Source organism: Rhinatrema bivittatum, chromosome 5, assembly GCF_901001135.1.
Source record: "Rhinatrema bivittatum chromosome 5, aRhiBiv1.1, whole genome shotgun sequence".
In the NCBI taxonomy this organism is placed as follows: domain Eukaryota; kingdom Metazoa; phylum Chordata; class Amphibia; order Gymnophiona; family Rhinatrematidae; genus Rhinatrema; species Rhinatrema bivittatum.
Window position 1 is genome coordinate 74,053,364 of NC_042619.1, and position 23,571 is coordinate 74,076,934.

At 43.7% G+C, this 23,571-nt stretch overlaps 1 protein-coding gene across 3 annotated transcripts in view; it reads left to right on the forward strand.

The window, feature by feature from the left end:
- Positions 1–23,571, forward strand: part of CUL5 (cullin 5) — a 281,644-nt gene that overhangs the window by 249,112 nt on the left and 8,961 nt on the right. For 2 of the 3 annotated variants that reach the window (XM_029602459.1, XM_029602460.1), the window contains 3 exons: positions 6,917–7,078; positions 10,152–10,270; positions 22,684–22,807. In XM_029602459.1, coding sequence (XP_029458319.1) covers positions 6,917–7,078; positions 10,152–10,270; positions 22,684–22,807 — 405 coding nt within the window. Of the gene's footprint in view, positions 1–6,916; positions 7,079–9,868; positions 10,113–10,151; positions 10,271–22,683; positions 22,808–23,571 lie in introns of those variants that run through there. The other variant, XM_029602461.1, reaches the window with a different exon arrangement.

Sequence of the window (23,571 nt, forward strand, 5' to 3'; positions counted from 1 at the left end):
TGTTTGAAAATCCGCCCCTATATGTTGCAGAGGCTTCAGGTAGATGTTGAAAAGGGTTGCTGACAAACTTGACCCTTGAAAAACTCCAGTAACCAGAGGAAACAAGTGCAAATATTCCTGACCTATTCTAATCCGCTGTACTCATAGCCAATGAAGATGCACACTATTGCCTTTAATGCCAAGCTATCATAAATCATTTTATAACCTATCATGATATACTATATTAAAGGCTGCTGTTATATCAAAAAATATTGTTTTAAAAGCTTTACTGCTGTCCAGTTGATGTAGACCAACAAGTTCTTTTTACTATAGCCACAATGAAAGCCACATTGATGGGGGCTTAAAATTTTCTATTTTCCAAGGAGTTCAAGTGTCTTGCTGATGTTTATTTATTTATTTATTTATTTAGGTCTTTTTTATACCGACACTCATGATACCAATCATATCGTATCGGTTTACAATAAACAGTGGTGCAATAACATTAAAATTAACAACTTCGTGAACAATAGGCTAGGAGAGAGGGAGAGAGTGAAAAGTTACAATAAACAGGGGTACTTGAACTGGGAGGAGGAAAAGCCAGAGTAGTGGCTAGCATAGAAATAGGTAGTATTTAGTCTCAGAAATAAATAATATACAGATATATACATAAGGCTATAATAGACTCTAGTATTCAGGACTGAATGTAATCCACTATACATGGTATCCTATACCTAGTTGTAGCAGTAGGGGATGTCATAGATCGGGGAAGGCTTGTAGAAATAGCCATGTCTTGAGTTTCTTTCTGAAAGTTTGTGTGCAAGGTTCCTGTCTGAGGTCTGTGGGCATGTTGTTCCAGATGGTTGGTGCTGCTGCCGAGAAGGCTCGATCTTAGTGGATGAAAGGTGTGTGAATTTGGCTGGGGGGGGGGGGTGTAGCGTACCTTTGTATGCTTCTCTGATGGGTCTGGTAGAGAAGTGCAGCGTGAGAGGGTTGTGTAAGTCGATGGGTGTACTGTTGTATATAGCTTTATGGATGATGGTGAGACATTTGTGTAGAATTCTGAAGTTTACTGGGAGCCAATGTAGGTTTTTCAGGATAGGTGTGATGTGGTCTCTTCTATTGGAGTTTGTTAAAATTCTGGCAGCCGAGTTTTGTAGCATCTGTAGTGGTTTGGTGGAAGAGGCGGGGAGGCCTAGCAGAATGGAATTGCAGTAATCCAATTTGGAGAATATAATGGCCTGGAGTACCGATCTGAAGTCTTGAAAATACAGTAGTGGTTTGAGTCTTTTTAATACCTGCAGCTTGAAGAAGCAGTCTTTGGTTGTGTTGGTGATGAACTTTTTTAGATTTAGTTGGTTATCGATTATAACTCCTAGGTCTCTTGCTTGGTTGACCAGGGTGTTGTTGTGACTTGTGAGTCAGCTATCTTTGTGGTTGAGGGATATAAGGAGCATTTCTGTCTTGGACGTGTTGAGTACAAGGTTTAAGGTAGTCAGGAGGTCATTGATTTCTTTGAGGCAGTTGTTCCAGAATTTCAGTGTTTTTGTAAGGGATTCGGTTATAGGGATCAGGATTTGGACATCGTCGGCGTAGAGATAGTGTTTGAGTTTAAGATTCGTAAGCAGCTGGCAAAGGGGGAGAAGGTATAGGTTGAATAGTGTAGGAGACAGAGAAGAGCCCTGAGGAACACCTCTTGTAGTGTTGATGAGCGGAGATTCCTTGTTGTTGATCTTTACTTTGTAACCTCTGTTCGTGAGAAAAGAGTCGAACCATTTGAAAGCTGTACCTGTTATCCCGATGTCCGAAAGTCGTTTTAGAAGGGTGGTATGGTTCACCGTGTCGAATGCTGCTGAGATGTCGAGTAGTATTAGCAGGAAGGAGTGTCAGGAGTCCATACCCATGAGGAGATGGTCTGTGAGGGAGATGAGGAGTGATTCGGTGTTTAGAGCTTTGCGAAATCCATATTGAGATGAATGGAGAATGTTGTGATCTTCCAAGTATTCTGATAATTGGGTGTTAACTATTTTTTCCATGATCTTTGCTAGAAAAGGTAGATTGGAAATAGGCCGGAAGTTGTTGGGTTCTCTAGGGTCTAGATTTGCTTTCTTAAGAAGGGGTTTGAGGGTGGCAATTTTTAGGACGTCCGGAAAGATTCCTTGTGATAGTGAGCAGTTTATGATGTCAGCTAGGTATTTGGAGATGCAGTCTGGCACCGATAGAAGGAGCTTGGTTGGGATTTGGTCCAGTGGGTGGTATGAAGGTTTCATTTTCTTTAAAATTGATCCGATTTCCAGGGAGGAGGTGGGTTCAAATGACTCCAGAGAGTTCTGCTCTACCTACCTTCTCTGTACAATCTTCTGCTCTACCTACCTTCTCTGTACAATCTTAGAGGTCTTGCTCCCACTATGTCCAGCTGCCATGCACCAGATGAGCCCCTTGGGGGTCCTACTGCCACTCCACCTACCTGCCATGCTCCAGATATATCATCATGGGGTCTTGCTGCTGCTAGGTCTACTTGCCATGCCCCAGATAAACCACCTTAAGGGGTCTTACTACCACTGTGCCTAGCTGCAATGCCTTGGACATGACACCTTGGTGTTTTGATACTACTTGTTTGCTTCTTGAATCCCAGCCTAGTTATTCTATCCTGTTTCTTTTTTTATTATACTGGGGTGTTTTGTCTCCAAAGTAAAATATTTGAAAAAATATACAAGTTCCTCTTCCCATCCCACTTCTCTTTCTGGTTTATCACCTTATTATACCTTATTTTATTGTAGACTTCTAAGAGACTTGCCTAGTTCTCCCTCCCTGCTTCTTGCTTGTTTATACTGGAGTGTTTTGTCCCCAAAAAGAAAAATAATACATGTTTTTTTTGTTTTAACACACAGTAACATAGTAAATGATGGCAGAAAAAGACCAACGTGATGTATCAGGTTTGCCAAGAAAGTTTATTTTTATTTTATATAGTTTTTTTGTTTTTTTTTGTATTGCCTAGGATAGTAACTTCCGCTCCATGCAAATTACCTTAACATGGGTTACCCCTTTCCTTTATTTCTATCTTTTAGCCCCTGTGGATGTCCCATGCCACTCTCCATGTCACTCTTCAGTAAAAAAACAGATTCCAGAAACAGTAATACAAGGACACATCATTAGCAGGCCGATGCAATACAGACATGCTAAAACTGCGCTTCTAAACTGGGCATCTATTTTCCCTACACGCACTCATCCACCTCTCCTTGGGTGTGCGATGCAGTAGGCAAATAAGCAGCTGCATTAAAAAGAAGGCGCTAGAAGAATTTGTGCATTCCTAGCGCCTCCCCAGCATCAGGTTCCCAGGAGAAGTGGCTGGATGCTCAATTTTACGAGCTTCCATTTTCCTAACCTATGCACAGCCACAGGTTAGGAAAATTGATGCTCGTTAAGCATCCGTTTTCCTAACCTGACCGCCGGCAAGAGATTTTTTTTCCTTACTCCTTTTTTCGGTTCCTCTGACTTAATATCGCCACGATATTAAGTAGGAGGAACTACAGAAAAGCATTGGGTGCACATTTATTTTTTACATAAGTGGATAATAGCTAATAGCCTCATCAACATGAATTTACATATGATGAATGCTATTAGTGACGCACGTTTTGGATGCACCAAACCCCTTATTGCATAAGTGGTTATGGTTGCGCATCCAAGCACTCGTTAACATGTGCGCTAGGCTCAGGGCATGATAATGCATCGGCTTGTAGGAGCTCAATGAGAATCTAGAAGGAAACAGGGTGTTACCAGAAGGATACAGAGAGAATAATTCCTCCTGTTCTGACTGGAGAAAAAAGTGCAGGAATAAATATTTCAGAAATGAAGCAAAAATATTCAGCTGAGAATTCTTTTGTTTATGAACAAAGTGCCAGTAATATCTCACACATGCGAAGAGCAAAGGGATCTTGTAACCCTCCAATCACAGCAGAGATCTGATACTGAAGGTAGCGTATATACATATACAAACTCTAGCAAATCCCTCAGTCAGAAGAAACAGAAAATATGCACAGGAGAAACTTTTACATGTTCTGAATGTGAGAGAGGTTTCAGTAAGAAGAGAGAACTAATGCAGCGCCAGAACATCAACAAAGGGAAGAGAGACTGTTCAACTACAGAATATGGTAAAATTTTTCTTAAAATAAACCTCTCAAATTACCAGGAAAGCCATACTGCTGAGACCATTGACATATTTGGATTGAGACAAAAATTTCAATCTGAAAGCAAATTTCACAAGAAACCCAAAATTCCACTCAGCAGCAAGATCAATTTCGAGTAGGGAATGAAATAAAAGCTTATGTCTCAGAATTGATACTGATGACAAGTGGCAAGTGCTTCAATAGGAAGACTGACATCTCCCATGCCACTCTACCTTGCTGCTATACTCTTTATCTTATATTTTAGGAGTTTTACTTCCATTTGGCTTTGCTGTCATACCCAGTCTTTGTATCTTGAGGGACTTGTCACTCTGCCTTTCTGTCATAACCAAGACTCTACACCTTGGGGTGTGTTTGCCATTATGGGGGTCTGTCTTGCACATCTCATGGTGCCTCAGTGTGTTGATGCCACTCTTTGTGATGCATTGTCCCTTTATTGGTGCCTTGGGCTTTTTCCTGCCACAGTTTCTGCTTCATTCCCCCTTCCTGATCCTTAGGGTGTTGATTCCACTCTTGGTGCCTCTTTGTTTCTCGTGCTGCCTTTGAGGGTTTGTGCAACTGTCTGTGTCTTCTTAAAACCTTGGGGTGTTCTTTTCACTTTTGCTGCTTCTTTCCTTTTCTCATATGGTCTTAGGGAAATCCTGCCATTGCTGATACCCCTTTGGCCTTTTACAGTTCCTTAGGCTATTCATGCCATTTGTGGTGCCACTTTACCACAGTCTGGGTGCCTTGGAGTTCTTTCCTCCTCCTGATGTCTCCTGACAAGTTTCTTTAGAAATGATGAAAAAAAAAATTTTTCGAGCCCAAAATAGGTTGCAGTGCTTCCCCCATTGACTTTAATAAGTAAATGTTTGGAATGAACCAAATGAATGGAGGTGACTTACAAAATGAATTAACAAACCAAAATTAAAATCTTGCCTCTGCACATGCCTAGTAAGCAATGCTATATTATGAACCTATGGACAACTACTCCAGTGGCAGCTTAACATTTCAGCTGATCTTTTCCAGTGATCAGTGGCCTCTATTTTGCAAATCTGACTAGTTTTCATGCAGTTCTATTAACTTTTTCTTGGTCTTCCAGATCTTGCCTTGACATCAGTAGTTCGATGTCAGCAATTTTAACTGTCAACAAAATTTCTTAACAATGTTGCTGACAGTTAAAATTGCTAGCTGGAAGCATTTAGAAATATTTTATCACCTTTCTCTGCTTTGTAAGAATGAATTATTTATTTTCAAATGCTCAGACAGCTGCTTAGATGAACCCATGGTTGTTGAAAGTAGACAGAATATTCACAACCTGTGAGATTAAAAGGTGGGAGTATTTGTTCAACCATGGAATTGTCTTCAATTGAAAGCCTAATGAGTCAATCAACCTTTTGGGCCTTATTAACTTTAAAAAATAAAAAAAATAGAAATGAATAAACTGCAAACCATTCGCACATGCCACATTTATTGTTTTATTATTTTCAGTGTTACAATCAGCAAATAGTAATTTTGCATTAAAAATTGCAGAAAATGTTTAAATTTGTATTATGTAGAGATTGTCAGCTTCAGTTCACTTAGAGATTCATTGAATCATAGTTTGACCAAGGGTGCCTAAACTTTTATACAAAACTATGCATAAAACAGTGAGAACAAAGGTGAGAGATAATGTTTAGCTAATTGAAAAAATAGGTTTTAAGTTTAAAGGTTATCAGTGTGGGTAAATCCTGGATATGGGGAGGATTTTAGAGGTAGGTTCAAGAGCAGAAACCATAAAAATGTATGAAAAAAAGGAACAGAATTGACAGTATTGTATTTTATATTGTTTTCTCTAAACATTGCTTTGATTTCTGTTACTCAGGATGTCACGTCACTAAAACCAAACTAAAAAGATGGGCTTAAGGAGTAGAGAGCGAGTACATGGATGTGGGAATCAGAAACATTGATGTATTTGTAAGTTAGTGTAAACAAGTGAATATGGAATGTGGGGGAGATGAGCGGGAGCAATAGTGTAATTAGTAAGGGAATTTCCAGTAGCTGTATTTTGGAGACCCTGAAGAGAATGCAGAGCTGAGCTAATAGGCTGTTACAGTAGTCAAGGTGAGAAGTAAAGAGCTTGAGAAGAATATGGCAAGCATCAAACATGTGAATATACAAATTTTAATTTGTGTCTAAGGGAAGAACCAAACTTTAGATGAATGAGAGAGAACAGAATAAAAAAATAATACCCAGATTCCTTAGAGTCAGAAAATGAAGGTGAAATGGAAGCAGTGGAAACAAGTATCAGGAAAGCACAGGGTATGAAAGGGTTACAGGGAAAGATAACCTTAGTTTTGCATTTAGTAAAAGAAAGTGAATGCATTCAAGAAACAGAGGAAAGACAGGAAGTAGGCAGAAAAAAGCAAAATAAGGATGAAAAGGAGAGAGGTAACTTTTTTGTACATCGGCATAGCAAGAATAAGAGTCTAAAGAGCATCATTAGGAGACGTGATAAGGTTAGAAAGAAGTTAGTAAACTCATTCTGAGAGAGTAGAAAGAAGATATTAACATAAATATGGATGCAGCTAAAACATAAAAGTAGAGAGATCAGATAATTAAAGTGTTGCAAAGGCAGAATATGTAATAAGGGCACTTCTGAGCACTAATGGAACACATGCCCCAATTGCACTTTTATTTTGTATATTTTTTTACAACCTTTGTAATGGTATGTCCATTTTTAGGGTGCACACAGATTAGGCATTCACTCTGAAAGCTGAAAGGCCTTGTATTTACAGATCACATTTAAGAATGAGGTTGGCCAATATGACCTGGAGGTAACCACATTTCAGCTGGCAGTTCTGTTTGCCTGGAACCAAAGACCCAGGGAGAAAATCAGTTTTGAAAATCTGAAACTGGCAACAGAGCTCCCCGATGCTGAACTAAGAAGGACTTTATGGGTAACTTTCTTTTTTTTTTTAATTTTACTGTTTAAAACTTTTGCTTATACTCAGATCTGAACTCAGTAAAATACTGTAATTGCACAAAAAAGATAAAATTCATAAATCTGTTTAGACTGCAGCAGAATAGGCAGCATTTAACACAGGTCTTCCTTCAGTTTCCTCTGAAGGACCCCACTGAAGAATTTGTGCTTTTATTCCTTTTTAGTATAAATTTTATAACAGACTGCATACATTTGCAGGATGTCATGTGCCAGTATGCTTTGAAAATTATTCTGACAAAACTATGTGCACACAGTTATACTTGCTATTTGGTGTATGTAAATTTGCCAAGAGATTTTTCACGCATAATTATTCAAATACAAAAAAGCACGCAGGTAAGTCCCAGCCCTGCTTCAGACTTCACGCCCTTGAATGCTTGGCCCCTATGGCCATACATTGAGTGTGTGTAATTTTATACATCTCTAGAGAGGCTTCTAGTAGCATAGTTTGATTAATCATTGTATACTCAATGGGTTAATATATTTACCTCTTTATTTCCCTTTGTGGCCCGAGGGATGGAATGGAAGCCTAATCTGAAGCTAACCCACCTGTGCGTACATTGAAACACTCAATATACCTGTACAGTTTTTTTTTCCTCTGACCAAGAGGGATTAAATAAAGCTGTCCAGTAAAAGTAAACAGCTGGGTTTAAGCTGCTTTTTGTAGGGCAATTTTCTAATGAGGGGTGTACCTGCCTAATTCCATGATTTGGTGGCTAGAACCCTCTAGATCAGTGGTTCTCAGCCTTTTTTTCTGTTGGAATGCACTGACAGATTATATGTGTACTAATGAACACATGACCGTTACAGGGCTAAATATAAATCTTGCATCCACAGGAACCTCCCTGACTGTTAATTGTGAATGCAGAAAAGAACTAGGATATTTCCCCATATAATTCACCATATCAAAATCAGAATTTTTTTTTGTATCATCTCAGTAACAGTAATAGAAACTCCCTCTACTACCAGGTGCATTACAAAACGCAAAACCTGATAAAACCACTCACATATGTGTAGCAAGCCAGCAATAACATCAAGCACTAACTCAGAAGGCTGAAATAGCAATAGCCTTATCTATAACTCTTGCACTCTGTCCCTCTCCATGGCCCCATCATCCCTCTCTTCTCCCAATTACTCCATTTCAGTCATCCCCTCACACTCCAGATCCCTGCCCAACTTTTCCCAACCCTCCCCCCCCCCCCCCGCATCCTCTCCCCTGTGCTCCCTCTCTCCCCTGCTCAACTTTCCCTGTCCTCTTCCTCCTCTCTCCCTGCCCCCTTCCTCCTCTTTCCCACCCCCTTCTTGCTCAGTAGATTCCATACTCCCCTCCCATGTCTCCTTGCCCAGCGTATGCAACTTCCTTTTCCCCCAACCTCCAGAGGATTAAGAGTGCATCAGAAGCATCACTTTCGGCCCAGCGGAGGTAGATAAAGCTGGTGTCCCACTGGGCCCACAAGAGTAGGATCTGGCAATATCTCACTCTGATCTAGGTAAAAGAGGAGAAGGAAGAGAGAGTAGTAGCCTCCTGTCATGCCCAATAAAGGAGAAGTAAACAGACTTCACCTGAGATGAGGAGAGAGCAGCCTCCTGCATCACACCTTCTGGGACCTTGACACCTGTTGAGAACTACTGCTTTAGAAAATTGTCCTCTAAGTGCAGTAACACATTTTCATGATGTACATTAAGATCCAGTGCAATTTTGAGGTTCAAAATAAATCTGGGATGTGCAGCAAAATCTTTAATTTTATAACATCGTGCTCAAGTTAGTTGGCAAATGCATACACCAATTTTTAAAGCGTACTTATGCACAGAGTTCTGCTTTGAGAACTATCCCCCAATTACACCTGCTAAAATGTCCGCACAAATTTGAGAATGTACACACTTTTGAAAATCCAAAAGTATGTGCATAAATGCAAACCTCTCCCCATCACCACCCCCAGATAATATGGGTAAACTTGTGCACAGACAAAACATACTTGTGTACATTTACCCACATATAGGGCAGACAGTTTTATAAAGGTCATTTCTGAGGGTAGAACATTGCCTCCCTGTGTCTGTCTTGTCATCTCTTGCTGTCATGTATAACCTGACACATGCTAATTTGTAGCGTGCCAAATAAATATTTTGGTTAATGTTACCAGTGGTGGAACTTGAATGACATATCCCATTACAAGTTAGCTTTGTAGGCCCCTGTCACGCAGTATTTCCCCCACAACAGAAGCCACCCCTCACCAATACAAAACAGCCAAGCTAAGTCTTTCTGTATTAACAATGCAGTACATCCAACCCTTTGAAAATCAGCCAAATCCTTTGCAGCACAAAACAATCTGTTTAGCCACTTTCTTCCTCCTGTTTTGGGCAACCTGTAAATAAACAAACTTGATACCAGTGGATTCAGAAAGAAGGGTCATTTTTATTAGTGACTCTCACAAAAATATATTCATTGATGCACAAATCAGGATATGTCTCAAGTTGCTTCAGTTTTCAACTTGTCTATATACACTGGTTGTCCCTCCAATTCATCTTTCCAGTTTTTATCAAAATTGAACTACTAATTTCATGTAAATCCATCTCTGTGCAACAGAAACAAATCTTAAGCATGCGCATTTGGGCACACATTAGCATTCTCCATTATGTATTGCAGCAGCCATTTTGTATAACTACTGCATTGCTTATTGTGCTAACCCCTCTGCACTCCCAGCCCCCAAACTCTTTAACTCTCACCTCTTTATCTCCCTCTCCTTCCTAGGCCCAGAACTGCAGAGGTGGAATTAGCAGGTAATGTGGGGGACAGCAAACATGAGCATACTCACTGTCTTCATGGCCTCCTTTCTTCCCTTTCCCACAGTCATCCTTTCAGGATGAAGATGTGGTTCTTGATTGTGCGGGTCTGCTTATAGATTCCCAGATGAGAGCAAAGGAATGAAAGTCACCAGAGATGATAGAGAAGCCCACTTAACAACAGTATGGTTCACATCTAATTTAAACCTTTTGATTATAAGGGAGAACATGACTCTGTTTTGTGTGTTAAGTCTCTTGTAGCTTTTCCAAAACTGAAACGTCAGGTTTTATCATATGAACCTCAAGTCAACTCTCCAAAAGACTTTGCAGAAGGTACCCTCTTCTCTGTGAACCAGGAGTTCAGCTTAATGTAAGAAAAGTCTTTAATTTATTTGTAAATGTTTCTGAAATCTGAAAGCACAGTCATTTTATAATGCAGCACTAGTTTTTGTGTTTTTCTTATTGGAGGCAGTTAACTGGAATTCAATCGCTTATTTACAAATCAAAGTTGTGATCTTAGTACAGCTATATAACTATTTTTGTTTTGTCCTGGTACTTCCTCCTTTCTCCTTTTTTAGCCATGCTGTCTGGGTGATGTCGTCCGGTGTAACGGGGGGGGGGGGGGGGGGCGGAGCTATCTCTCCAAGCTTGCAGAGTTTTGATTGTGCTTCTGTGCAACTCTTCCCGCGCATACCCTGCTATTCTGTTTCTTTTTTTACACACTCCTTACGGCTGTACAGATACATCTCCGTAATTTTTTTTCTCCTCACTTTTTAGTCCTTCACACCTACAAAGCCCCAAATAGCACTTTCCAGTGCTAAGGTGTCGTGCAAAACGCCAGGTTTCAAGTATTGCCAATGTGACAAAATTATGTCCATCACTGATGGACATAATTATTGCTACTTATGCCTCTGCCCTGAGCATGACCAGATCTCCTGTCGGGACTGTGGAATGATGTCCCCTTGTGCAGAGGAAGTGGGCCGCTAAGATCGTGGGACTCGAAATCTTCAGCCGGATGTTATGCACCCTCACCTTCACATGATGGCCGCTCCACCCGCTCGTCCCTGGGCCCAAAATCACACCATCCAGTCATGGTAAGGAGGGCATCATGTCAAAAAGCCAGTTGGGCAACTGTCCTATTATGCTCCAGTTACAAAAGAGTGGTATTCTGGAGAGAACAGCCAAGAAACAGTGTTTTGGAGCTGACACTTAAGACTGTGTCCCAAACGGCGCCAAAACATCAGATGAGGGGAAAGCACAATGAAGGAAAAGCGTTGATGTGTCCAAGGCAGTTGACACATCGAGGATACGATATGCCAGACGCTCGACATATTGCCTGTGCGACGCAATGACTCACCAGTCCTCCTCGATGCAGTCAAAGCCAAAACCTCTTGACGCACCAACTTCAACGTGAGCCGAATCATGAAGCAAAATCTTGAAACCTAAGACCCATGAGTAGGCTGACTGCAGTAGAACAAAGGAGAACAGTGTCTGCTAAACCTTCTTCAGGGTTGATGCCAGATGATTTCCTTGAGTATTCGGACCAAGATGAAGTAAGGATGTCACCAATTCAACTGTGCTCCTGCTCCTCTTCAACATCATCCCAATCAGGGAAAAAGGTTCACTCAGGTCTCTCTTCTCAAGCACATAAGCGACACCATTCTCATGTCCCTCAGGAACCTCTGGAGAAGAAACATAAAGCTCCCACTTGGGCTTTCGTCATTACTAGTACAAGTTTCTCCCTTTCGGTCTCTCATCTGACCCGAGAGGTGTGGGTTGTTTTTTTTTTTTTTTTTTTTACACAAAATGGCTGGGGCTCACTTATGGAAGAAGGGAATTTGGATCTTCCTGTATGTAGATGACTGGCTGATTGTCTCCCCGAACAAGGAAAGTCTGAAGCAGCATCTAGTTGAGACAATTCAGTGCCTAAAGAACCTAGGGTTTCTTATAAATTATGAAAAGTCCAATCTTGTCCCTTCTCAGATTCTGCAATTCATTGGAGCAAGGATCCATTTACCCCTTTGCAAAGCATTCCTGCCCAACAACAGAGCTCAGGTCCTGCGCACACTTTGCCTGCAACTCCATCATTAGTCTCAGGCAACACTATGCCAAGTCCTCGTTTTTACTGGGACACATGGCAGCAGTGATACATGTAATACCTCACACCCGACTTCATATGAGGCGGTTGCAATGGGGGTTAAAGTCCCAATGGAACCAATGCAAACAACCCATGTCAAGGTGAAGTCTGATTACAACCTCCATGAAAATGGACATAGCTTGGTAGATGACCCTGTCTATCATAACAAAGGGAGCCCCCTTCAGGAGTCCACCTTAATACTCACAATGAACGCCTCAATGCAAGGATGGGGAGCCTATTTGCTTCAGTTCAAAACAAAAGACTTGTGGACTCCAGAAGAAAGCGATTTCCAGATCAACTTCTTGGAGTTGAGAGCGGTAAAGAATGCAGTTCATACATTCGCATCATAACTTTGAGGAAAGTGTGTGATAATACAGACAATCAAGTCGCTATGTTTTATATAAACAAGGAAGGAGGGTCCAGTTCCAGGATCCTGTGCAAAGAAGCAGTGCAGATTTGGGAATGGACAGAAAGACACACTGTCAACTTGCAGGCTACCTATCTACCAGGGGTGGCGAATATGGAGACCGACAGACTGAACAGGATTATTCATCCTCATGAATGGTCATTAGACCAAACAGTAGCAAAAACCTATTCAGGTACTAGGGACTTCTTGGATAGACTTATTTGCATCGGAACACAACGCACAACTGAACAGGTTCTGCTTAATTCACCCCAGCTGTCAAAGAGTATGTCAGGATACGTTCTTGATTCTGTGATTGAGTGGCCTTGTATATGCATACTCTGATTCCTTTCATTTCTGACAGTTCAGAAATGTATCCAAGACTGGGTGGACATGATTCTTATTGCCTTGGCATGGCCGAGACAACCTTGGTATGCCTATCTAGTAAAACATTCCAGTCATCCACCAATACCCTTAGGGGACAGTGCACATCTACTAACTCAGGAAGGGGGAACTCTGCTCTCTTATAAGAACATAAGAAATTGCCATGCTGTCTCAGACCAAGGGTCCATCAAGCCAAGCATCCTGTTTCCAACAGAGGCCAAACCAGGCCACAAGAACCTGGCAAGTACCTAAACACCAAGAAGATCCCCTGCTACTGATGTGAATAAAAGCAGTGGCCATTCCCTAAGTCAACTTGATTAATAGCAGTTAATGGACTTCTCCTCCAAGAACTTATCCAAACCTTTTTTGAACCCAGCTACACTAACTGCACTAACCACATTCTCTGGCAATAAATTCCAGAGCATAATTATGCACTGAGTGAAAACATTTTCTCCGATTAGTCTTAAATATGCTACTTACTAACTTCATGGAATGCCCCCTAGTCCTTCTATTATATGAAAGTGTAAATAACTGATTCACATCTACTAGTTCAAGACCTCTCATGATCTTAAAGACCTCTATCATATCCTCCCTCAGCCGTCTCTTCTTCAAGCTGAACAGCCCTAACCTCTTCAACCTTTCTTCATAGGGGAGCTGTTCCATCCCCCTTATCATTTTGGTTGCCCTTCTCTGTACCTTCTCCATCGCAACTATATCTTTTTTTTTAGATGCAGCGACCAGAATTGTACACAGTACTCAAGGTGTGGTCTCACCATGGAGAGATAGAGGCATTATGATATTTTCCATTTTATTAACCATTCCCTTCCTAATAATTCCTAACATTCTGTTCTCTTTTTTGACTGCTGCAGCACACTGAGCCGACTATTTCAAAGTATTATCCACTATGATGCCTTGATATTTTTCCTGGGTGGTAGCTCAAAATATGGAACCTAACATCGTGTAACTACAGCAAGGGTTATTTTTCCTTATGTGCAACACCTTGCACTTGTCCACATTAAATTTCATCTGCCATTCGGATGCCCAATCTTCCAGTCTTGCAAGGTCCTCCTGTAATGTATCACAATCTGCTTATGATTTAACTACTCTGAATAATTTTGTATCATCTGCAAATTTGATAACCTCACTTGTCGTATTCCTTTCCAGATCATTTATAAATATATTGAAAAGCACCAGTCCAAGTACAGATCCCTGTGGCACTCCACTGTTTACCCTTTTCCACTGAGAAAATTGACCATTTAATCCTACTCTGTTTCCTGTCTTTTAACCAGTTTGTAATCCACGAAAGGACATCGCCTCCTATCCCATGACTTTTTAGTTTTCTTAGAAGCCTCTCATGAGGGACTTTGTCAAACGCCTTCTGAAAATCCAAATACACTGCATCTATCAGTTCACCTTTATCCACATGCTTATTAACCCCTTTAAAAAAAAATGAAGCAGATTTGTTAGGCAAGACTTCCCTTGGGTAAATCCATGTTGACTGTGTTCATTAAACCATGTCTTTCTATATGTTCTATGATTTTGATCTTTAGTATAGTTTCCACTATTTTTCCCGGCACTGAATCCAGGCTCACTGGTCTCTAGTTTCCTGGATCGACCCTGGAGCCTTTTTGAAATATTGAGGTTACATTGGCCACTCTCCATAGTGTCGGCAAGAAAGTCTTCAACCAGGAGAAATTATGCCTTCAAATGGAAAAGATACTTGCAATGGTGTTGTGCCAATAATATTGACAGTTCACTTGCAAGCCAGAGTACTTACTGGAATATCTTCATACACTCTGGGATTAGCAACAGCATCCATATGGGTTCATTTTGAATGCAATAGCAGCATATCATACAACAAGGTGGGGACCTTCCATATCTACCTATCCTCTAGTATCTCGCTTTATGAAAGACCTCGTCGGACTTCACTCACTAATCCAAAAATCACCATGGACATAAACGTGGGACATAAACATGTGTTTAGAAAGACTGATGTTTCAGACATTTGACCTCTGGTCGCAGTAACTTCTACGAGGTGAGTGAGTGAAGTTCAAACATTGGTGCATTATTCTCAATACTTACAACTCCGCCATGACAAGGTCTTAGTTCACACTCATCTGTCCTGCTTAACAAAGGTTGTCTCTGCGTTCTATTTGACTCAAACCATCTCTCTGCCCACATTTTTTCCGAAACCACATGCAAATGATAGTCTATAATGCCACTTGAAATCACCTCGTATCAAATAATTTATTGAAAATAATTGTGCATTTAAATATACATTTTTAGCCTCTCGTATTAGTTGACCATTACATTTGTAACACTGATGTTTTAATATGATAAATACAATGTTTTATCAACAAATTTTTATAAAGTGGAGAGGAAAGTTTCATACTCCATTCTTTTTACCACAACAGTCGGGTAATATGTTTTTTGTAATCAACAGTCCTCTTCCAACCTATTTTTTTTTGTGTATTTTTCTATGTAGTATGAGTTTAAAAATCTTAGCAGTAATGCCGTGCCAGTATGACTAATCTCAAGCGCTCGCTTTTAATATTAAGGCTTTGATGTAAACGTTCAACCGACTTATCTGTTCAGTGACTGTGTCCCAACGTGGCCGCATTTCAGCTCCAACGGATCTTTCCTCAGGTGATATTATCTCATTCAAGTTATCTCCTTCAAGTTGTCAAGTTGATAGAGAGAGGACATTTCTCATGTTGCACTGCAAACAAGTCTTGGCCTATTACAAGAAAAGAACTCAGTCCATCAGGCATACATCCCAACTGTTTGTCTCTTTCAGTCCAAATGCACTGGGAAAAGCAGTAGCAAAGAGGACAATGTCGAACTGGATAACTCAATGTATTCAGTTCTGTTATGAGTTGCATGCTACCAACCTGAAAATCTCCATAAAAGCTCATCAGGTGAGAGCAACAGCTGCCTCCATAGCGCATCTCTGCAAGGTTATGATTTAAGACATTTGTAAAGTTGCAACATGGTCCTCAGTTCATATGTTTACATTCCACTTATTGTCGAGACCAGCATTCAGTGTACGACAGCTCACTGGGATCAGCGGTATTAAACCATGTAACAAAGTCTTGAGTTGTCCACAGAGGATGGATTGCCAAAAAAAAAAAATTAACCGAGTTTCACACAATCAAAGCAGCGCTAGGGCTTTGGGACTCCCAGAGAGCATGAATAACTCAGCCTGCGTATCGATGGAAAAAAACAAGTTTGCTTCTGTAAATGGTGATCTCCTAGGACAAGCAGGATAGTAGTCCTCATATATTGGTGACATCATCAGATGGAGCCTGGCATGGAAAACTTTTGTCAAATTTTCTAGAAGCTTTGACTGGCATCCTGAGCATGCCCAGCATGCCATTATCTGCGCATCCATGCGATGTCCCCCTTCAGTCTCTCTTTTTCCGCAGTGCAGCTGCCTCGTGGTTTATGGAGCTCTGCTTCATTTTTGCTTTTGTGCTTCAAATCAGAATTTTTTCCCCATTCCATTGATGGGTCCCCCTTCGCAGTCTGTGTCCCTCCTCGGCACGCGGTAGGTAAAAACATTTTTCCTCCTTTTTTTGCAGTTGATTCCTGGCGTCTCTGTGGCTCCCGGTCATCAACCGCACACCGGTTGTTTTTCATGGCGGCGTCCAGCTTTTGTCGGTGCCCCCAGACCATGTCCATCATGGATCCGCATGAGGTTTGTATTCTCTGCCTAGAGGCCTCGCATGACATCCGAGAGTGTCATCTGTGTGATCAGATGACCCCCAAGGGCCGTCGTGCGTGACTCGATTAAAATGGAGAAACTTTTCGGTCCCAAAACATCCGCTCCATCCACATCTGCGTCAGATCCTCGACACCCGGGGGTCGAGAGGAGCCTCTCAATAAGCTTCCCCTTGCTACCCCTCCAACTACATCTTCTAGAGAACGGTGATCGGTCTTCCATGATCTCACTGGTTTCCAAGTCATTGGGATCTTCTGCCTCCTTGGTGCTGGGGAAAGACTAGGCCAAGCACCGTGGGAGATCCCGCATGCATTGACACCAGTCACTGTCTGTGCAGAGTTTTGGTTCTGGGGTGGTTCTGGTGGCTGCTGTACTGACATGACCCCGTGGTTCGGAGGCTCCATCCTCTGATAAACCCGGGAATTGGACCGCAGAATGTGGTGCTCCGAGCTCTGCGGAGCGTTGAGCTGCCCCCGCCACCGGTCCCCAAGTCTGTGCCGGAGCTTCTGCCTTCTATTTTGGCGCCCTTGCTCGAGCTTCTGAACATCATCCTCTGCACCCTTCCAATGCAACCCTCTGTTCCCCAGTGACCACCGATGCCCCCCTTGGGAGGGATGCCTATCATTGGGTCCTCCAAGGAGGAAGATGTGGCCAGAGCCCGGTTCCCCCGTCACTGGTGGGGCAGTCTATTCCTGCAGTGCCGTCTGTGCCTTCGAGGCCCTTGGAGCCCAGGGCTAGGGATTCCCACAGGCCTCGCCCGCATAGGTCCCGCGATGGTCTCAGTGAGGAAAAAAGCCCCTATGATTCATGAGGGTCAGTTCTTTGGAGTCCTCATCCGAATTCTCAGTTGACCCCCTCTCTGAGCATTCCCCACTGGAGGAAAGGTGTCTGTCCTCTCCAGAGGACCTCTCCTTTGTGGGGTTCATCAGGGCCGTGGCCGAAGCCATCCCCTTCCATCTTCTCCCAGAGAAGGATGCGCAACTTAAGATGATGGAGGTCCTTCAATTTGTCGACGCTCCTAAGGAGATAGTGGCTGTTCCCATTCATGATATCTTTAAGGATCTTCTCCTTCAAATGTGGGAACATCCAATCTCCATTGCTTCAGTGACTAGGAAGGTGGACGCCACCTACTTGGTGCAGCAGACCGTAGGGTTTGAGAGGCATCACCTCCCTCACCAGTCTGTGGTAGTAGAGTTCGCCCTCAAGAAGGCCAAGTGCTCCTGTACCCATGTCTTCCCCTCTGGGGCGAGGGCATAGGGAACTGGATGCTTTGGGTAGGGTGGTTTTTCAGAGCACTATGCTCATCGCCCGTGTCACTTCCTACCAGTTGTACATGACCCAGTACAACCGAAACCTGTGGAAATAGGTCCAGGAACTTACAGAAAGCCTGTCCCAAGAGCAGCAAGACTTGCTTTCTGCTATTGTCCTGCAGGGTCTGGAGGTCGGAAAACACAGGGTGAGGTCCACCTACGATGTCTTTGAGACAGCAGCCCGGGTGACCACTGTGGGCATCAGTGCCCCTAGCTTCCGACCTCCATCCAGATGTGCAAGAGAAAGCTGGCTGACCTCCCTTGCATGGGCGACAACCTTTTTGGGGACAAGGTCAGAGATGCAGTGGCCCAGTTGAAGGACCACCACAAAACCCTTCAACAGCTCTTTGCTAATGCCTCAATCACACCTTCCTCTGCCAGGAAGTCTTCCAGACCAAGCTCTAGGAAGTCCTTTTACAGGCAGCGGAAGTACTATCTCCCCATTTCTTGGCCTTGCACACCCCGTGCTAGCTCCAGGGGCCGTTCCCGTCAACAGTGGGCACCTAGGCCCCAGTCAGCGCTCCAGCAAGCCCCGGCTACGGGCTTTTGACTGGCGGCGAGGGAGCACGAGTCAGCAGGACATACCTCGGTGTTGGATTCCCCAGTGGGAGGCAGGCTTCTTGGCTTTGCCCTTCAATGGGGGGCCATCACTTCAGACCAATGGGTCCTTACCATAGTTCATCAAGGGTATCGTCTCAATTTCAGAAGGATTCCAGAGAATTCTCCCCCATGTCCATCGTGGGATTTGTGCCCAGCAGGTCATATTTTGGACAGAACTGTCTGTCCTCACAGCAGGAGCGGTAGAGCCCGTTCCTCGCTCTCAGCAGGGCCAGGGATTCTATTTGAGGTATTTCCTCATACCAAAGAGAACTGGAAGTTCTCGACCTCAGGGTATTAAACAAATTTCTCACAAGAGAAAAGTTCAAGATAGTCTCTCTGGACACTCTGATTCCCCTCCTCAAAAGAGGAGACTGGCTCTGTTTCTTCGATCTCAAGGACACTTAGGCTCACTTAGCCATCTTCCCCAGCCACAGAAAGTACCTTCGCTTCAAGGTGGGGAAGGCTCACTACCAGTACAAGGTGCTGCCTTTTGAGTTAGCCTCAGCCCCTCACGTCTTCACCAAGTGCCTGGCAGTGGTGACTGCGCATCTCAGGTGCTGTGCGGTGCATGTCTTCCCATACCTGGACAACTGGGTGGTCAAAAGTGACTCACGCTGCACAGAGTCGCTGGATGCTTTGGCCCTGACCATGCAGACGCTGCAGTCCTTGGGGTTTCTTAACTACCCAAAATATCAGCTTTATCCGTCTCCCCAGCTGGACTTCATAGGAGCCAGGCTGGACTGGTGCAGGCGAAAGCGTTTCTGCCCCGCGATCGGGCTCTTGCATCATTGGTAATAGTTATACATAGCAGTTGGCATGTGAGTGCCCACTTTCTGCTTCGCTTATTGGGCCACATGGCAGCTTCAGTCCATATTACCCTGCTCACCCACCTGTTGCATGTGAAGGGCACAGTGGACATTGCAGTTGCAATGGCAGCAGGTATCCCAGGACCTCGAGGCCCATGTCTCCGTCACACAACCTCTGAGAATATCTCTGTCCTGGTGGGAGAATCTCTCCAATTTAGAGTAGGGAATTCCCTTCCAGGCTGCCCTGCCTCAATTAACGTCCAACCAGGTCACGATGTGGTATATCAATAAGCAGGGAGGCACGGGATTGTTCCTCCTCTATCGTGAGGTGGTGCAGATTTGGTCCTGGGCCCTGGTGCAGAGGATGTCTCTGCCCGGGACTTTGAAAGTGCTGGCGGACCGTCTAAGCCACTCCTTTCAGCCGTACCAGTGGTCCTTGAATCCAGCAGTGGTGGCCCAGGATTTTCACTGGTAAGGAACCCTGGATGTGGTCCTTTTTGCTTCCCTGAACAACTGCAAAGTAAGCAGCTTGCTGGTCTCATGGGGTGGTTGTCCGGCCTCTGACGCCTTCTCCCTTCATTGAAGGAAAGGCCTCCTGTACGCATATCCTCCTCTCATGCACCTCTTGAAGACTTTCCTGAAGCTTCAACAGGACCGAGGGACCATGATACTCATGGTTCCCTACTGGCCCTGGCAGGTCTGGTTCCCTCTTCTTTGGGATCTGTCGATCAGGGATCCCATCCGGCTGGGGACTGCATCCGATCTGATAACTCAGAACCAGGGCTGCGCAATCTGAACCTCCGGGCATCGGCCTTGACGACATGGATGTTGAACGCCTAGTCCTTCAGCCCCTAGACCTCTCGGGAAAACGTCTCCCAGATGCCGGTCACTTCCAGAAAGCCTTCTAACAGGAAGTCTTACAGATTAAAATGTAGAAGATTCTCCACCTGGTGTACGGGGCATGGCTTGGATCCATTCACATGCCCCCTTCCTAAGTTCTTAGACTATTTGTGGTACCTTTCCGAGTCTGGGCTTTAGACCAGCCCAGTCAGGGTTCATCTCAGTGCCGTTAGTGCGAACCATCTGTGCAGCCTATAGTGGGTTGCTCCAACTGAAACCCCCTCTTCGGCCTCCTGTTGCCTTCTGGGACCTCAACATTACCCTGGCTCGGTTCATGCGTCCTTCCTTCGAGCCTGTGCACTCTTGCGAACCGAAGTTCCTCACCTGGAAAGGTATATTCCTAGTGGTGGTCACTTCGGCTCGTAGAGTCAGAGAGCTTCTGGCCTTTGGTACATACCCGCCATACACAAGTTTTTTTCATGATTGTGTGGTCTTGCGTATGCACCCCAAGGTCCTGTCGAAGATTGTGTCTATTTTCCATATCAATCAGTCCATTGTTTTACCCACCTTTTTTCCCAAGGCTCATTCCCATCCAGGAGAATGGCCTCTTCATTCTTTGGATTGCAAGAGGGCTTTGGCTTTCTATTTAGAATGCACAGCAGTCACAGGCAGTCCAGTCAACTCTTTTTCTTTTGATACCAATAGATTGGGAGTGGCAGTGTGTAAACAGACCTTGTCTAACTGGCTAGCAGATTGCATCGCCTTCTGCTATGCACAAGCGGGCCTTCAGCTTGCAGGCCAAATCAAAGCTCATTCTGTGCATACCATGGCGGCGTCAGTGGCTCACCTGCAAGCAGTTCTCGTTGCCAAAATTTGTTGGGCAGCGACATGGAGCTCCCTGCACACGTTTGCTGCCCACTACTGCTTGGACAAAGATGGTCATCAAGACAGTGCCTTCGGCCAATCCATCCTATGCAATCTCTTCTAGGCTTAGACCCAACTTTTCCTGCCTAAGGGCCCCTGGTTGGAACCTGGCTGTCTCCCTATTGACCAACAGCACCACAGTTGTTGTGCCTGTTGGCACCTTGTTCGGTATCTGTTGGTCTTGGTTATCGCCGGGGACAGCCTGGAGCTTCGTATTCACCCATATGTGAGGACTACCATCCTGCTTGTCCTAGGAGAAAAGCGCAGGTGCTTACCTGTAACAAGTGTTCTCCTAGTACAGCAGGATGTTATTCCTCAGGAAACCTGCCCGCCACCCTGCGGAGTTGGGTTCTCCTGTGTTTTGTTGTTTTTTGCTCGTATATTTTTTTTTTTTTAAATCTGTTAAGAGACTGAAGGGGGGCCTCACATGGACATGTGGATAGTGGCATACTGGGCATGCTCAGTGTGCCTAGAAGAAGCTTCTGGAAACTTTGACAAATGTTTCTGTGCTGGGCTCCATCTGATGATGTTACCCATATGTAAGGACTAACATCTTGCTGTCCTAGGAAAATACCTGTTACAGGTAAGCAACTGCGTTTTTCCATAGATAGCAGGATGATTTAGCCATGCGAACCCGCCCTCCTCCCTGTACAGTCGTCTATATTGTTCTACAAGTTCTGGCTTTATCAACTGAGGAGAATGGCAGGGTATGCACTTTGGTAGAGCCACGCAGGTGCACTGTAAAAACTCTGCAAGCTTGGAGAGAGAGCTCCGCCCCCTGTCATGCTGGATGACGTCACCAGAGAGCATGGCTAAATCATTCTATCTACGGAAAACACCATTTATGAAAAACAAACTTGCTTTTTCTTCCAGCTCATTCAGAATCAGAACTGGGATTCTGGAACGACAAACCTTTTATTCATAACTATCCAGAGATTTTACCCTATTTAATAGACCTCCCATTGTTCCTAGTCTGGTCATTATAGCAATGGTCTTGAGGCTGGGATCCTTGCACCAGGGCCTTTCTAGAACCCTTAATCATGGGCTATAAATCCAATCAATGTCCATGACACACTCCCACCCTTGGTCTGTGAATGCTGCCAGTGCAGCAACTCCAGCTGATTGACTGGAAATTAGAATATAGTAAGTAAATAAACCCAGGGTGCAGAAAACCTGACTCTGGGCCTGAATCAGGAACTTTGCTTTAAGGTGCATTCAGCCACTGAACCGGCCCCATTCCCCTTTTCTGTTTGAAGACCATCCTTAACTAGGTAGTCCCATAAGTGTGGTTCATTGTAGAGAAAAGGAAATTGTTTACTGCTGTCATTGGGCAACAACTATGACATATACTGGGAGCCAGACTACCTGTCTCCTAGTTTGGGAGTTGTTGGTACATCAGTTCAAGCAGTTAATTGATAAGTTGTATTACACTGTCAGTTGAAGAGCAGCAGCTGCAGTGGTATTTGGAAAATTCTTGCCTATGCTCAGAAGCATTAAGCTTTAGAAGAATCTTCCACTTCCGCTTGTTAACAGACCACATGACGTACTAGTGAGGCTCGTTATTCTGCTATCAACCAAGAACCTTTATTACAGGTAAGCTATTACTTTTTCCAGGAGCAGATTATAAAAATAGTTTCATACTTGTGGATCTGTTACAGAAAAAATGCTAAAGTTCAGAAAAGAGGGAAGATAAATTTGATTGGACGTTTACAACTTACTACTGAAAGAATGAGGGAAGAGGAAAATGAAGGAATAGTTCAGCTAAGAATATTAAGGACCCAGGTAAGTAAATACTGTGAGAATAAGATGAAACCATGCCAATAAAGTAGTTTAGTGTTTATTAATTGTGGAGTATGGCGTCAGGATTTATTTCCTTTCAAAGTACTTTAGAATTAATGGTAGGAACTTGGAATCCATAAAGTCAGCCCCTGGTTGTGGCAAGGGTCACAAAATATGGCCTTTGCTGCAGAACCAGTCAGTTCCTGGGGAACTGCAGGAAATAAATGATATGCTGTCTGTTCTGGCTCTCTGCATCTGGCCCACATATCTCCTCTTCCTGTCCCTACAGTAGACCAGCTCCTGCTCTGCCATAGACCATCTCTCCTTGCTGCTGCCAACACTATCCCCACTCTTGAAATACAGGGAAGGTCTTCCCTCGTCCTGCAGCAGTAGTATGCACTAACTGCAGGGACTGAGCTGGCTAGCTCTTGCAGGTCCCAACTCCTTGTTTCTGTGTAGGAGGTGGGACCTGCTAGAACGTACTAGCCAGCTGAGTTCCTATGATTAGTGTTAGTGCTGCCACCAGGCCAAAGATCGGTCTTAATGCCCTTCTTATGTTGTAGAAGAGGGGAGAGGTGAGAGCTATGAGAGGGGGAAGATGTAGGCAGAGAAGATCCAGTGGCAGGTGGGGAAAAAAGAACAGAATGAAAGTACATGATCCATCCTTCCCCTTTCCTTCTTCTCTTCTGTTTTTTCCTTTGATCCTAAAATCCCTTCTCTGCTACCCAAAGAAGAATAAAATTATTCTAATACAAGAAACAGTAGCA